The 17,575-nt window shown below is 37.8% G+C and overlaps 2 protein-coding genes across 2 annotated transcripts; both read right to left on the bottom strand.

Moving 5' to 3' along the window:
• Positions 1-550: 550 nt before the first annotated feature.
• LOC104598124 (uncharacterized) lies at positions 551-2,661 on the bottom strand. The gene is made up of 2 exons (XM_010260038.3): positions 2,099-2,661; positions 551-1,031 (listed from the first exon to the last, which is right to left on the bottom strand). Exons 1-2 carry the CDS (start codon positions 2,495-2,497, stop codon positions 711-713), a joined length of 720 nt encoding a protein of 239 aa, XP_010258340.1. The 5' UTR covers positions 2,498-2,661; the 3' UTR covers positions 551-710.
• A 10,011-nt stretch (positions 2,662-12,672) lies between these two features.
• LOC104598125 (amino acid transporter AVT1I-like) lies at positions 12,673-17,164 on the bottom strand. The gene is made up of 3 exons (XM_010260039.2): positions 16,829-17,164; positions 13,495-14,105; positions 12,673-13,405 (listed from the first exon to the last, which is right to left on the bottom strand). The coding sequence occupies exons 1-3, from the start codon at positions 17,034-17,036 to the stop codon at positions 12,890-12,892; spliced, it is 1,335 nt and encodes a 444-aa protein (XP_010258341.1). The 5' UTR covers positions 17,037-17,164; the 3' UTR covers positions 12,673-12,889.
• Between the last annotated feature and the right edge of the window lie 411 nt (positions 17,165-17,575).

Raw genomic sequence — 17,575 nt, 5'->3', positions numbered from 1 at the left:
GAAGAAAAAAAAATTGCAAAATGCACCTCCCAACATCCACAAACTCTAGCCTGCCATCTTTCATGGTGATTTTATCAGAAAATCTGTTGGCACATATAACCATATTATAATACATCTATCTATTTCACTCTCTATTCATGTGCTTACGTATTTAATTAATATTGATTCAGAATGCAACCCACATTTTCCAACTGCCTTGATGTAAATTTCATGAATGTGTCCTAGATGAAAAATTAAATTGCATAGAATTACAATTACAGAATGTGGTTTTCTGAAGATAGTGAGATACCTCAACATTCAATTGGAGCTCTTCGGACAATACCTTGTTGGATAGCATCCGACCAATAAACTTGTAATCAGTGCATTGCAACAGAAGAATTGGTTAATAAAAAGAATGATTGAGTAAATTGGATGGATAAACAGAAAGAGGATGACTTGGTTGAGGTTTGCAACTTCAATTGGTCCGCCTAGATTAGCCGGTGCACCTAAATGAAGAGTGAAAAAGTGCACCTCCCAAACTCAGTTGTAAGATGACAGTGATCAGAATATTCAAACAATTTAAGGCATTATATAAATGAACTATGGACAAGCAAAGTTGCAAATAAACAAAGCCATTCGGCTAAATATAACATAAAAAAGTGATTCCTACTTTTTTCTCATAGTCTTTCGTTTTAAAGCAAGATACAAAACCTAGTAATTATTATTCAATCTCAATTTCTAGACCAGTTTCCTCTTCTACTGCCACGCCCACATCTTCCACCCACCTTCTGATGGCGTCCACCCTTACTTCCACCCAAAACCTTGTTAACATCCGAATTCACTTTCATGCTTTCAGGTAATGGGAGTATGTGATCTATACACTTCCTGAAACTGAAGTCATCAACAGATTCATCCTGCCTTATGAGAAAGAAGCATCGCTTTTTCCACAATGGATGGTAACGGACTTGAAAAGCGTCGACTCCTCCTCCTAGTTTCCTCTCTGCATCAGCATGGCCCTTCTCTAGCAAGTTCAACAACATCATGTGCTCATACTGCAGAACCATTATTATTGAGTGAATAATATAATTAGAATCGTCAAATGGGTACATTATGTGCACGACAGAAATTACATTGCTTGACAATCAACTACTTGGTGTTGCCATACTAATAAAAACAAAGAAATGAAAGTGAAAAAAAAAAAAAAAACCCTGATGTGGTTGAAATCGAACCGAATTCCTAATTTCTTACTCAATGGCAACAACTATAGATATCAGAGGAAAAAAAGGATTTTGGTTTTTGGGTAGATTCTCTAAAATGTGATTGATAATGTGGCCTCAACAAAGTTTCCAGCTTTCTAGCTTTAATTCACTTTTCATTGCTCATGCTGATACATACCACCAAGTGGCAGTAGGTGTTATTCGGTCTTCAGGTGAATTACAATCTTTCGTTATCTTAAATGTGTTCTTGATTCAAATCAGTCATCCTTAGTGCCTACTCTGAGACTCAAAGATATAACAGTCCTCTGGGTTGTCATGATCATTTTGAATATACATGGATCAAACCTCATACTGATCACATCATGCAAATTCTTTTCCATAATGTTCTAACTTTTCCACTTCACCAAAATCCTTTTTCCCTTTTTTAGTGTAAAACAGATAAAACATACAAGAGAAAAATAAAGTACTAGTTATATCACCTTTGTAAGAGTGGGAGTTTATAGAGGATTTCCGTGCTTCATTGGAGCAGTCAAGGAAAAAAAATGGGATAGCTTATACTACACTTCTTTAAGGAACTTAATGTAGGTGCTATTAGGCACATATGCTTCCCTCCAGAAACCCCAAGCAAAATGTGGTACTCACGTTCCAAACTGAATCTCTTGTACCAAGTGCGTCTTTTGAATAATAATTAAAGTTGAAGCGCAAATATGGCACTGATGTGTAGTTGTAACATTTCCAAGATGCATTTACAGGGATCAAAATAATATACATTCATTAAGATATTCATATGTGGTTGATTGGGATGATTGATTTCTAATCGAAGCAGAGATAAAGTGATAAAACTGATAAGGAAATCTGAAACTCCATAAAATCCATAATCGAAAATTTAATAAAAAAAATACCTGGTTGACGTTGACATTTGGAGGCCAGCAATGAAGGAACTTGTAGAAGTAATTAAAAATCTCCTCCGATGAACTGAAATTCTTAGGACCGACACTAACAGGTTCTGTTTTCTTCTCTTCTTCTTTTTCTGCTTCTTTCACCTCCTCTTCTTCCTCGTTTTGTTGTAATTTGTCAAGGCATTCTTCTTCTACTAACTTTTCGATCTTCTGTTTCTTTGAAATCTCATCCTCTTCTTCTGATTCGCTGCCTTCTCTCGGTCGCTTCGTATCGTCGTTTGAGATCTTCGTGGACGACTGATCTCCATTAAATTCTGGTTTTTTGCCTTCGCCCATCGGCTCTTGTTCGGAAACGTTAGACTTTGGATTGACTGCTCCGATTTCCAAAGGCATGTCTGTCATGTCTTGCGTTCAAAGCTCTGACCTCTGAGGGTTTCTGCTACTTCAGCCATCTCCCGTTTTAGAAATATTAGGGAAGACCCGTGCGATGCACGGCCTGGCGTGGCGCCCATGTTCCACAACCGGAGAGTGGCTTACATTTCACTATTTCAGTTTCCTAATTAAAAGGAAACTAATTGTTTGTGGGTGAATTTAATTACCATTTCATTTTATTTGTTGTACATGACCTGATGGCCTCGTGGGACGTGGAGCACAGAACGGAGTAGCTCATACTCCCCCTCCCGTCCCGTCCCGGCCTCCCCCACCCCACCCTTCGTGGCAAACAGAATATTTTCCTTTTTTTTCAAAGTGTCATTTACTAAGAAACGCCCTGTAATTTGTCATATTTATTAAACTACACTCTGTAGTTTGCATATTACTAAAATACCCTTGCAGTTTGCACCCGGTAATGCCCTGGTCTGGGCTGGTTCGAGGGTTTATGGCCCGTGGGCCATGTTGCCCACAATCCACATATATATAATTTTATTTTATACTATTTTATTTCAATTTCATTTTATTATACTATTATACTATTATATTATTTTATTATTTCATATGTTTTAAATTTTATTATACCATTTATTTTTATCTTGTTAATTTATTTTAAATGTTTCTTAAAAAAATCATGTTGGCTCGTGGCCAGGGCATTGTTGTAATCTATTTCAATTTTATTTTTTTATTTCATATATAAATAGTTGTATACGTGAAAATTCATATAGAATAAAATTTTAAGTTTTTTCAATGTATTGCCTATGCTGTTAATTTGTTTTAAATTTTCATTATTATTTTTTCTTTTTCTTTTAAATCATGTTGACTCGGGCCTTGGGCCAAGCACGACCCGCTACGGTGCAAACAGCCCGTGGCCCACATTACACGTAAAAGGGCATGGTCTCACAATTTCTATCTCAAAAATACCCCTTGCAACTCTCATATTATGAGTTTATGACTTTAGAAACAAAACCCTCCCTGCATACAAAACTTGTTCTAGAGTAGCACCATTGAAACATTATTGAGGAGGTTAATCTATCGAAGCTTGAGAAAATCGTGCAACTGAGGTTGAGGTTAGTGCTGTTTTTTTTTTTCATTTCCCCCTTTTAATTGCCAAATCTCCATACAAACCTGAAATGTTAGGTTGTCTCTCCACCAATTCACAAATGACTTTGGATTAGTAGCATATTGAAATCAATTCCAAGCCATTGTTGGATAATTTACAGCATGAAAGTCATGTTCTTTTACTAGTGAAGTATGAGTTCTATGGAAACAAAACTTTTACTTGCATAAGTTTTCGGCAAATTACTTTGGAAAGTTTTACCCACTTGGGAGGTGGTTTCTTTTGAAAGTCCACTTGGAGAGGTGGTTAAGTTACTTATTCATGGAGATGAGAAATAATTTTCCAAAGTGTATAGGATTAAAATATCAGTTACAAAGAAAAAAAAAAAAAAGAAAACTTAGGGATCTTTCAGGAAATTCACTTACTTACCCATCTAGAAAAAGAACATAAATAAATGTACTTACCTGATAACAATTTTTCAAGTAACATTTATCCGAATAAATGCATTTTCTCAAGTTACTTATTACCAAGCAAACCGGGTCTTAAAGAATTAACTGATGTCATTTACCAAAGTAGCATGAAAGTAACTAAGGGTGAGCATTATTCGGTTAAAACCAAAAATTTTGGTTTCGATTTTTTCGGATCGGTTTTTGGGTAATTCGGTTTGATTAGTTCGATTTTTAGGAATTTTGATTTTTAAAGTTAGAAATTCGATTAATTGAAAAAACCGAATTAATCGAAATTCATTATATAATATGTAATATAAAGGTCTCATTCGCTTTTTGGTAAGTTACTTATCCAAGTAAATGTAGTTATTTGGGTAAATTTTTCATGGGAAACACTTACCCGGATAAATGCATTTACCCATGTTCTTTTATTTCTCATGTAAATAAGGCAATGACCATTTTAGCCATAAAAATCCATTATTAAAAGAGGCATTTTTGTCCCATTCAAGTGTTGGCAACATTCTCCCTAGGTGAGAAAGTTATTTACCCACCTAGGTGAGAAAGTTATTTACCCAACATTCTCCCTAAGTGTTGGCAACATTCTCACTTACTCGGGTATCACTTACCCGAGTAAGTGATACCTAGGAAAATAAACTTCATTGGTCCCCACATAAATCTAAAAAAAGAACATGGGATTCTTGGTCAATGGGAACCAAAATCCCATTGATCAACTTTCCCCTCTCTCAAAATCTGAAAAAAGAATGCCCTCATAATGTAAAATATATAACATATAATATATAATATGCTATATATATTTATATATATATATATTGTATTATCATGAAATTTCATAATATATATTATAATATCATATATATATATATATTATTAGTTAAATTTGATTTTTAATCGAAATAACTAAAAACCGAACCGAAAATTTTGGTTTCGGTTATTTTGGTTTTGTTTGGTTTTCATTTTTTATTTCAGTTTTTAAATTTCTGTTTATTCGGTTCAGTTTTTAACCGAATAAACCGAATGCTCACCCCTAAAAGTAATCATCAGCATCTTGGAATGAATTCCAAGCCAAAAGCATATATGAATTACTCCCTAAAAATCAGTATGATGGCCTTGAAGAATTGCACTTTATCTTGTCAAAATTCCAATGACTAGCTAGACAAGAATGACATGGCTCCTCGAAATTCCAACAATAGGCTATGTTTGGTTTATTGCTTTGGACCTCATTCTTTTAATTCTTGTTCATTCTAGGCAAGAATGGGCAAGAATGAATAATATTAGAGTGATTGGTTACAAAATTCTTGCCATGGGCCACATTCTTTTTAGAATGAAAAATTAGCCCCATAGCACAAAAATTGAATAGCCTGTGGCATGAAAAATAATCATGTCCCATCTTGCTCATTTTCATTCTTTGAGGAAACCCTGCCCGCAAAACTTTTGCAATAGATGTTTAATTTTGTGAAACCACTTTTACAAAAGTACTTTTATGAAAGTACTTTTATAAAAACACTTTTACAAAAGTACTTTTACACAAAAACACTTTTATGAAAGTAAATTTATGAAAAGTACTTTTATGAAAGTAAATTTATGAAAAGTACTTTTGTGAGAGTAAAATACTTTTACGAAAGCACTTTTATAAAAGTACTTCTACAAGCACTTTTATAAAAGTAAATTTATGAAAAGTACTTTTGCGAAAGTAAAGTAATTTTATAGAAGTACATTTACAAAACATCTATGCCAACTGGTAAATATTGACTGTTAGCCATCCACCGGTAAATATCTATGCCAACAATTTTGGAGACCTAGGTTGGTGGTTTATAAATACTAGCACAATTTATTATTATTATTATTATTATTATTATTATTTTAAGAATGAAAATGAGCAACATAGGGCACTTGTCAGTCTAAAGAGAATTCATTCTTAGGAAAAAAGTGTTTAGTTCATAGGAATATTTTCTCATTTTGCCTATTTTTACCCATTCTTGTCCATTTTAGAATTTCATCTTGGGTAGGAATAAAAAAAAAATGAGAATTGAACCAAACATGACCTAAGTGTAAGCAATCGATGGTGGAAATGATTTCTATCTGGCATCCAAAGTTCATTCTTGTGGGACACATTATCTGTTGGTTTGATTTCTTTCCTTTGTCTCTAGCTTGTGGAGGCTCAACTTCTTTTATTTTTTCTTCACAAACTCAAAAGAACTCTGCAACCTGCAGTGTGTATCTTAAAATCAACTACAATTGAAATGTGTAAGGATGGAATTTGCGTAAATAAATCAGTTAAGTGGTAATACATACCAATTCGCTATAACCCATGTAACAAACCTTTTTTTTCATGAAATTGTCAAGTATCAAATTCTTTGATTTTTCATGTAAAGAAGAGTATTAGTTTTGAAATAACGGATGGTCTCATATTCTCAATGTTCATGGAAGGCTGAGTTCAAATCAGCCCCCCACAACATCCCACAGCATATCCCCGCTGTGTATTGGGAACATCTCCCGATGATGACATCATTGTTTCTGGTATTAACACAGAGATGTTCCCAATACACGGCGGGGATGTGTTGTGGGACGTTGTGGGGGGCAATCTTGTGAGGGGCTGATTTGATCTCTCAAAGTCCATCTAAAACAAATTTCAAAAGAAACATTTCCCTATTGTCGTTTGAATGCAATAAAAAAATATGGTTATCACTTATAATCTTCTGTACACTGGTTTATAGATAAGATCAATGATTTTGAACTGTTGTTGATCTAGACGATTGGACTGTTCGACCTGAAAACAGTCTAGGCAACTGGTTCTGTTTCACCCTTGATCCGTTCCTAGGCCAAAACCCATTGACTTGGTCAGAGAACTGCTGACCCGGGCAGTTGAACCATCAACTCGTTTGACTCGGACAACGGTTCATGGGTACCACAAAAAAAGAGAAAAACATCTTAAGTTTGAGACAAGAACGATCTCTGATCTGATATCCAGGTACAACAGAGATAAGAAGAAGAAGAAGAAGAAGAAGAAGAAGAAGATTGCACAGGTTGGAGACCAGAGAGAAATCAGATCTCATATCTCATATCTCATATCTGAAATCTGCATTTCTATTGTCGTTGTAGTCACCGTTGCCATCCTCATCGGTGGTGAAGGGCGAATCCTCCTCTTCCTCTTCCTTCTCTTCCCTCTTTCCTTTCCTTTTTTTTTTCTTTTTCTTCTTCCATTCTTTCTTTCTTTTCTTCTTTTCTTCTTCTTTCTTTCTTTCTTAGCCGGCAACCACAACCTCTTTCTCATAAAAATAAAAGTCTAAAACACTAATACCAACATTTATCCTAATAATGTAAATCGTCCAAACCATTCAACCTAGACGGTCAAACCAATGACCCAAAAACCGGTGGCCACAACAGTTCCGTTTCCGGGTTGGTTTTTAAAGCCTTGGATAAGAAGATCTAGTAGAGGTAGGATTGGTTAGGAATGTAACGATGAGTTCCCATATGAAAAATAAGAAACAATTTCTATATTATGAGGGGATTTCTTGCCTACTACTTCTATCCACGATTTCTATCGTACAATGCAATCACACATCAACATCTTGAATTGGGGATATGTGGCTGCAATTCGTGGCAGATAGGCTAGAGTGTGAGTAGAAAAAGTGAGTAAGAATTTTGGGTTTCAATAAAGCAACATGACACCATGACCAATGTGCTGAAAAGTTTGATTGATTCAGTTATATTGGATGGAGACTTTGACCCACTAAATCAGTTGGTTTGTTAACTGATTCGCTCTAGTATAGGCATGGATTCGATTTCCACAGCCACGGACTTTGGGAAGGGGGTAACATACTTTGATGCCTATCAAATTGGATAGAGGTGTGTTCATATTCGATCAAATTATAAATAGATCAAACTAGCTAGAATCAGCCCTAACAACATTGCACGAAAGTAAGATTTGCATTCCTCGTACTGCAATAAGAAGTTCATCAAAGTTCATAGTTTGTCAAGATCAAAAGAGTGTTAGCTGTACACGAGATTATCCATCTGAATTGTAATTGGATAATGATTATCTCAGCCCTCACTGAACCTCATCATTATCTCATTAACTCTTGTAACCCTCACTGAACCTCATCATTATCTCATTATCTCTTGTAACCTCCATCATTATCTCTTGTAATCATTGTGTATATATACACCAAATGGATACAATCAGATCATTAGTTTTTGATCCCCAAATCATCCTAGTTCTATCTTGGTATCCGAGCTGAAAGCCCCATGGCCTCATCCTCTTCCTCAACCCAAACCTTCTCCCTCTCATTAGCTATTTCTCCCTTAGAAAATCTATCCAACCTCATTTTGATAAAGCTCAATAAACACAACTTTCTGTTCTGGAAAGCTCAATGTGAGCCATTGCTCGATGGCTTTGGATTGATGGGATATCTCAATGGCTCCAATAGATGTCCTGAACGCACAATCACCATAGAAAAAGATGGCGTAAGGACTTCAGCCATGAATCTAGATTATGTTCAGTGGCAAACTCATGATAAGTTGCTGTTGAGCTGGTTACTAGCAACTCTATCTAAGAGTGCTCTTGCTCAAGTAGTAGGTTGCAGATCTTGTCATGAAGCCTGGAGCAGTCTCCACCGTGTGTATGCTTCTACCTCAATGGCTCACATCATGCAACTAAAAAATGATTTGCATCATATATAGAAGGGGTCAAAGCCAATGTCAGAATACCTGTAGAAAATCAAAATGCTCACAGATTTTCTTTCTGTTGTTGGACAAACACTATCCACTGAAGATATCATTTTATACACTACTGGAGGACTAGGACCTAACTACGACTTCCTAGTAACAGCCATCACTACTCGTGCTGATCCCGTCTCCCTTGAAGAACTCCATGGTTTGCTCCTTCAACACGAATGGTGACTAGAATGACATTGCACTTCATCAAAATTCAACATGGCCGCTAGTGTTGCCACACATCGTCCCTCCAACAAACCTTCTTAAAATAACAACTCTCCAAACAAGGGACATGGTGGTGCTCCATCCCGAGGAGGTAGAAGTGGCGGTCGTGGTCATGGTAGCCATCCCTCTTCTCAGTCACAACCTAAGATCACTTGTTAGGTCTGTGGCCGCTTGAGTCATTCTGCTTTCTCATGCTATTACCGATTTGATCTTACTTATCAAGTTTCTAATTCTCTGCCACAATCCAAAGCTTTGATTGCTTCAAATACATAAGATTTTTCTGACACTAACTGGTACCCCGACACTGGAGCCACAAACCATCTGACATCAAACCTCAACAATCTTTCTCTTCATTCTGAATATCAAGGCAATGATAAGGTCACAGAAGTGGACAGTACAGGTTTGCATATACAACATATTGGAAGTTCACTCTGACATTCCAATTCTCATACTTTCAAATTGAATAGACTCTTACATGTGCCTGAGATTAAACATAATTTACGCAATTTTGTGAAGACAATGACGTCTCATTTGAATTTGATGCTTTTGGTTTTACCATGAAGGACAAACAGCTGGGGACACCTCTTCTCACTGGACCAATTAAAGATGGTCTTTATCACTTATCTACTACCACTAATAAAGCTCAAAATAAGGGACCAATGGCCTTGGTAGGAGTTCGAACGATTGCAAATAGTTTGAATCGGAGACTAGGACATCCACACGTCTATTTGGTGCATGATATACTTCAACGTCATCTGCAACCTATCACTACCAAACCCACATTTAGTTTCTGTTCTTCTTGTTCTAAAGGAAAACATCATCGTCTTCCTTATGTTCCTTCTACAAGTGTCATTTCTGAACCACTTCAGTTAATTTATTCAGATTTGTAGGGCCCTACCCCTATTGCTTCTACTAATGGTCACCATATTATATCTCATTCATAGATGCACATAGTAGATATACATGGATATACCCCTTATACCTGAAATCTGAGGCACTCCATACCTTCATTTTATTTCGCACAATGGTTGAAATACAATTCGATAGACCCATTAAAATGTTTCAATCCGATGAAGGGGGTGAATTTCTAAAATTCAAATCCTACCTCAAAATTTCAGGTATCATCCAACGATTCAGTTGCCCTCACTCTCATGCCAAAAATGGTGTTGTGGAACGAAAACCCTGACACATTGTTGGCATCGGGCTGACCCTTCTTGCTCAAGCAAACCTACCTTGTTCCTTTTGGTTGGAAGCCTTTACCACCGCCGTCTCCCTGATCAATTGACTCCCATCACGGAATGTCGGCCATGCGTCCCCACTTGAGCTCTTATTTGGTAAGTCCCCAGATTACTGTTTACTAAGAGTTTTCGGTTGTGATTGCTATCCAAATCTCAAGCCTTACAACAAAGAGAAATTCAATTTTTGATCAGAATTGTGCACCTTTATTGGCTATACAGATGATCATAAGGGCTATATCACTGTCTTCATGTTCCCACTCGCTGCATTTACACTTCTAGAGATGTGTTGTTTCATGAAAATTCATTCTCCTATGCAAGATTGGCATCCTCCCCAAAGGTGGAACAACGACCATCCCCATCATTATTGGGCCCTCCTCCGATAGTCCGTCATGCCTCGGCACCTCACCATGACAGTAATGATGCTACTGATAATCGCTCCACTGATCTGTCTTCGTTGGTTTCTCCTCCATCTGGTGCTGAATTGCCATCTCCATCTCATACAGAATCTGGTTTTCCTTCTAGTCCATCATCTTTAACTCATGAGGTTATTGCAACACTCTCTCAGCCACCTCTTCATTACGAGTCCACTGCCACATCATCCCATGCCACGTAGACCAGATCCAAATCTGGTATTTATCGCCCAAATCTGAAATATGCTATGTTTTCTCATACGATGGACGATGATGAACCTACATCATATACATAGGCAGCAAGAGATCCTCAATGGCATGGAGCTATGAATGCTGAATTTGATGTCTTCTGCAAAATAATACATGGTCTTTGGTTCCTCTTCCATCTAACAAACAAGCTATTGGCTGCCACTGGGTTTACAATATCAAACACAAGTCTAATGGGTCTATTGAGCACTTCAAGGCGTGCCTTGTTGCTAAAGGCTATCACCAATAGGAAGGCATTGATTTTGAAGACACCTTTAGTCCAGTTGTTAAACCAATCACTGTGCACTTAATCCTTGCCATGGTTGTTTCTCTCTCTTGGACCACTCGTCAATTGGATGTAAGTAATGCTTTCCTCCATGGTCTCCTTGACGAAGAAGTCTACATGGTCCAACCGCTGGATTTTGCTTATTCTTCATATCCAAATCATGTGTGTAAGCTTCATCGCTCTCTCTATGGCCTTCGCCAATCTCCAAGAGCCTGGTTTACAACATTGCGAGATTCTCTTCTTGCTCAGGGATTCACAGAATCGAAAGCTGAGGCTTCGCTCTTCATATATCACTCTCATTCTGGTGTATGTGGACGACATCATCATTAATGGTTCCAATGCTTCAATGATTCAGTCCATTATTGATCGCCTCTCCAATGAATTTTCTTTACGTGATCTCGGCCCACTTTACTTCTTTCTTGGCATTCAATGTACATAGACATCTACTAATCTTCATCTTTCTTAATCTCAATATGCTTATGAGATTCTAAAGTGCACAAAGATGACCGAAGCCAAGCCATGTTCCACACCGATGGCCATTAGTACCAAGCTTGTTGCAGATCCTTCCTCACCCTTTGAGGATCCCTCTCTGCTTTGTAGCACTGTAGGTGCCCTTCAATATCTTACAGTGACACGACCTGATTTAGCGTACTCCATGAACAAAGTATTTCAATTTATGTCTCAGCCGTCTGTATCTCATTGGGTCGCTGTTAAGCGCATCCTGCGCTACGTCAAACACACCCTTCATTTGGGTCTCACTATTACCAAGAGTTCATCCTTTCAATTACATGGTTTTAGTGACTCCAGCTGGGCTGGTTGCCCTGACGATCGGCATTCTCGTGGCGGGTATTGCATCTACTATGGACCTAACTTGGTGTCTTGGGCATCCAAGAAGCAGCCAACGGTTTCCCGCTCTAGTACAGAGGCAAAATACTGCTCTCTTGCTCATCTTGCTGCGGAACTAACTTGGCTTCAGATGTTACTTCAAGGGTTGGACATGCCTCCCTCCTCTCCTCCCATCATGTGGTGTGACAATACCAGAGCTACATACCTTGCCTCTAACCCCGCTCACCATGCCCGCAGCAAACACATTGCATTAGATTATCATTTTGTACGAGACTAGGTCCAACAAAAGCAACTTCAAGTGTGTTTTTTGTCCACTATCGATCAGACAACAGATATTTTCACCAAACGTCTTCATGTTAATCGGTTCAGTTCTCTTCGTGACAAGATCACTGTAGCTCCCCCAGTTTCGCTTGAGGGGGGTGTTAGCTGTACACGAGATTATCCGAGTTGTAATTGGATAATGATTATCTCAGTAATGAATTTGTTAATGGATTATGCCTAGACTATATCTTTACCAAAATTTGTTAATGGGTAATGCCTAACAAAATTTGTTAATAAAAACTTTAAATGCCTAGACAATATATCTTTACCAAACTTGTTTAATTAATAACCAAAAAAAAAAAAAACTTTGAAGAATTAAGTGGTACATTGCATTGCTAATATATTATAGTCCAAGACAAGGAAAGATAAATTGCAGAATGCCAAACACCACCCCGGATGGTAACATATAAACCAACGCCACTTCACAGTTCACATGGTCTAATATATTGATCATGACGTATCCTGCTTCTTGGCAATATCTTCATACTTGTTGGACAAATTGAATATGGAGGAGTGCATAACAAGTATTGTCAAAACATCTCTACTAATAAATTTATAAATGGCCTATTATTTGTTTTAGAGATGTGTAAGTACCTACGACTACAACTAACAGACCAATTAATATAATCCCCATTATAAAGACAAACTCATACCCCCATCTCCGATAATTGCCAGATATCTTTAGGTAACACAAGCATGGCAGTATAATTGAAGCTGTGACACTTAGAAATGCTCCAACCAGGGCCATCAAATACCCGAAAAATGGAACCATTAAGGCCACAATTGCGGTGCTCATCAACAACATAGTCCTTACCAGGAGGTTAATGCATCTGCTCTTGTAAGCATATGGCAGAGAATTCTCCACAGCTTCCCTTATAGGAGTAATCACTAATGCATATTTTGTAATGGGATTGAGGAGAGTGGTATATATTGCTATCTTTGAGCTAAGCTTTTCGTTTGGTAGGTTCAGTGTGACTTGAGATGCTACATTTGATCCATACATGAGATACCCCAAAACAGCGATTGATGCATAACCAATCGTAGAGAGAATAAAGCAGAGCACCATCACCTGCAATAGGGAGAAGGAAGATAAAATTCAGAAATGATCAATGTTTTCGCTGCTCTGAAATCTTCTGGACCCAATTGGTTTTAGTTTACCTTAGAGAATTGATGCTTGTGTCTCATAGAAGTATATAAGGTAGGAAACATTGGATGTGCACAATAACAGAAAGCATATAAACTAACAGCAGTGGGGATTCCACTCAAATTTAGAAGCCTTCCCTTTTCATGAAATCCTACTCCATCAATTGCACCGACCCAGGCAACAGAGCCAATGACAATAGCTGATGCCAAGACCCCACCGGCAGAGATGTATGAAAGAATGCTCAAGTCTTCTAACCACACTGAAGGCAAAATTATGAGGGCAACGATTATAACAAAACTTTGTCTTCCACCAATTATTCTTAATCCCGCAACTTGTAATAATATTTCTGGAAACATATTGTGTAAGTTGTCTCCTTCTAGAATCAAGAATCCTGTTGCAACCAAATACAACTCCAGATACATGAAAATTGAGATCACCATTCTTCCCTGGTGACCAAATGCACGCTCGCCAATGTCAGAATAAGTTTTGATATGTGAATCTACACCCATGCATCTTTTAAGCAGCAACCCTGTGTAGAATGTTGCACTTGCAATAGCAAAAAGAAGTATCAAGCTCAACCACCCTCCCTCTGATAGTGCATATGGAATTGATAGTATCCCAAGTCCTAAGAAAGGAATAACAAGGTGATCCACTTTATTTATATCTTTGACAGATAAAAAGAAAAAAATAAAAAAACTAATGCCTATTTGCCTAACCAGCAATTCTAGCAGGCCAACTCTATTTTAGACATACATTTTTGTTCTCTTGTTAGAAGATTCTAAATAAACAACATCTATCTACTTGCGAATTGCGATGTCCAAAAAAGTTAAGAGTTGAAGAAGAAAAAGGTATAATTACAAAAGTATCAAAAGGCTTTTAAAACACTAGGATGTAATCTCGTGAATCCCGCAACAAACGAACAGTGCTCACTGTTCGTCTTTTCCTGCCTTTCCTTCGACCACCGCACTAAATTTCCCTCTTTTTTAAGGCAAAAATATCTTAAAACTTTAGTTAATTTGATTCATTTTACTCTTATGCTTACTACTGTAATATCTTTTTACGTATCCCTACTTTAATACTTGGGAAAAAGAAGAGTGACGAATTAACCTGTCTTAGGTGGTGTGAATCGATAAGTGAGAGTTCCAATTCAGAGAATAAGACTTTCAAATAAGAACCATCCCTCCATCAGCTATTCCCCTAAAGCCTTCAATATGGCAGATACTATGTTCGAAGACCCCTTCCCCTTTACATGGAGTTCAAGCTACCATTGGAGAGGAGGTACAAGGAGCACAACATGGTGGTCCACGGGTGGACAGATTTGATCTATGACAAACCAAGTTGGACGAGCCTAAACATGGGCGTCTTCCTCATCGAACAAGCTCTTCCCGAAAAACATCCACTTTGATGGATTTGATGGACTCTCTTCCTCCGGATGAAAATCAGAATGGCTCCCTATTTTGCTTTTAGATCTATCTCCAGCTTCCCCTCCCCTTCTTACCATCCTTCAGAAACGACTCCATCACCTTCACAGCATGTCGCCTTCTCAACCCCCGTATCTCTTTCTCCATTCCTACATACTTATCGGTTATGTCGTTCAAATATCTAACACCTAAATCACTCAAATTTCATCAATTAATTATAGACGGCATCTGATGACAAACAACAAATGGGCTGGCAAAGGGAATGCTAAATATTGGTTTTAGATACACATGTTGGAATAAAAACAACCACTGCAACAGCCTTTAGGTGAGCTTCAAAGGATGCGCACCTTTACATTTTTACTTCAAATTGGGGATGAACAAGTAAGGGAACGACTGGTAGACCTGTTCGTGGGCCCTGCCCAGCCCGACTTTTTATATAATTTCTAAACCCTAAGTCCCTAACTCGATTAACCCTTTCCCTCCTTCATCAATACTTCTCAGTCACTCTTAGAGTCTCAATCTATCTATAGCTCAATCGCCACCAACGAGCTAGCAATCTCTGACAAGTCAACGTCAAGCATAAGCTAGCAACGACAGGTGGCAACCTTTTTTTTGACTTTATCTTCTCCGGAGAACTCAGGCACCGGCGCCACCAACAAACTAGCAATCTCCGACAAGTCAATGCCGAGCATAAGCTAGCAGTGGAAGGCTTCAGCAATCTCGTCATTTTTATCATTCTCCGGCAACGACGAACTAGGCTAGTAAGGGTAGCCAGCGATGGCGAGTGACCAAGTCCTCTCTGTCTCTCTCTCTCTCTCTCTCTCTCTCTCTCCCGTGTGTGTGTCTTCCTCCCTCCTCTGAAACGCTGGATCTGAAAATTGGGTGGTGATTCTTACCTGACTTACAGAAGAAAAATAAATGGTAATATTGGGTTTTAAAAAAAATTTATACGTCACGTGGTGTTACATATGTACGGATTTTGACGGAATATTTATGTACGCTAACGACAAGGTAGAGCTAGTCAATTATTAGAAACAATAGGGGTGATTTAAGACAATAGTTAAACAATAAGAATAGAGTTTGTCAATTAACTAAAAAACAGGGATAATTTAAAAAATTTACCCCTTGTTTTGGTAGAAAACTTTCTTCTGCTCTCTCTTACTTTATCCTCTCTTTCTTCTCCCTCACATCTTTTCTTTTGGAGTTGGGGGTTTCAGGGCATGTTATAACCAACCGGTGACCCTATGTTCATGCCATAATAAGCGACTGTGGTGGCAGCAGATGTGCTGCCATCCTGTACTTACACACTCGAAGGTGCATTCCTTGGGATACTTTTTTTTTTTGATAAATGATTGATTCGCCACCAGATCCCAAAATGGTTTATCATAGCTCCTAAATCACAAGAAGAAAAGTTACAACACATTTTGTAAAATTTCTTTAGGCTCAATTTGAAAGGAATAATATATACAAAATAATATAAATTAGAAGGTTTTGCAGTCTACATATTTGTATTGATATTCATTCTAAACTGAAGTTTAGGCTCAGTTTGGAAGGAGTAGAAATACAAATTTATAGAATACAAAACCTTATATTTTGTATGTATTTGCAGTGCACATATTTGTATTTGTACTCTCTCTAAACTGAGCCTTAGGAACTTTCCCTCACTTATTTCTTTCTCTCTTAATTTCTATCAAACTGAACACAGTACGAGGGAAAATATCAGCCAAAGCTCTTAATCTCGCACTTGCACAAGAATTCCAGGTCTCATTTTGCCCTTCAACTAGATCCGAGGTATTTTTGGTCAAAGAGCTGTGTGATGCGACGAGATTAATGGTGATGATGGTGTGTGCCACAAATTCAGCACATGATCGATGTACCAGAAAACAACTAATTCAAAGATGAAAACAGGAGAAGAAAGAAGAAGAACCTGACAAAGCGTTGAGGCCATTGAGGCAAGTCTTGAAGTAGGAAGTTGTGCCTGTAGCTTTGTGGTGGTGGTGAGTGTACTTCTGCTCCGCATGATGAGCTTCATCACCCACATCGTGATCGTTCTGGAGTTGTTCTTTGTCGGGCAACAAGGGTATGGAAAGAGAGAACTCATGACCACCAGCAGGCTGAACTCCTCCCATCTTCATCAGGAACAGAGAACAGGAACAATATTGGGAGTCTTCAATTTGAAAGCAAAACTATTTGGGGTGGTGGGTGGTGCTTTTTATTTTTATTAGTCAACCGTGGTAGAGCCATCGTCTTAGATCTACCTAAATAAAGGAGGCTGCGCGGAAAACTGTACTTTTATACTTTATTTAAAAGGACTATAAAGACTGTTCGAACTCGACCCTTCTGAATACGGCAATGTTTTCTTTCACCCGAAAGGTAAAACTATAATTTTAAATTCTTTTTTTTTGTTTTTTATAAAATTTGTATTATTTTTATTAAAATCAGCCTAAAAATAACTGCATGATTATTTTAGGACTCTTATTAGAAAATTTGAGCTGTGCCAAAAGATACTACAAGGAAAGTGATTGCAATTAAACAATTAAATTTGAGGGGAGATTTTAGTAAGCCAGAAAATTCAGGGACCAAGTGGAAACCGGATTCAGTCTGTTCGAATACCCATTATAGCCTTGCATTGAGAATATCTCCCATGAAATAAAGCACAGAAGTGTGGAGATAT

The sequence above is a fragment of the Nelumbo nucifera genome, chromosome 4 (genome assembly GCF_055504915.1).
Source record: "Nelumbo nucifera cultivar China Antique chromosome 4, China Antique-T2T, whole genome shotgun sequence".
NCBI lineage: Eukaryota > Viridiplantae > Streptophyta > Magnoliopsida > Proteales > Nelumbonaceae > Nelumbo > Nelumbo nucifera.
This window is presented reverse-complemented; position numbering and strand designations above follow the sequence as displayed.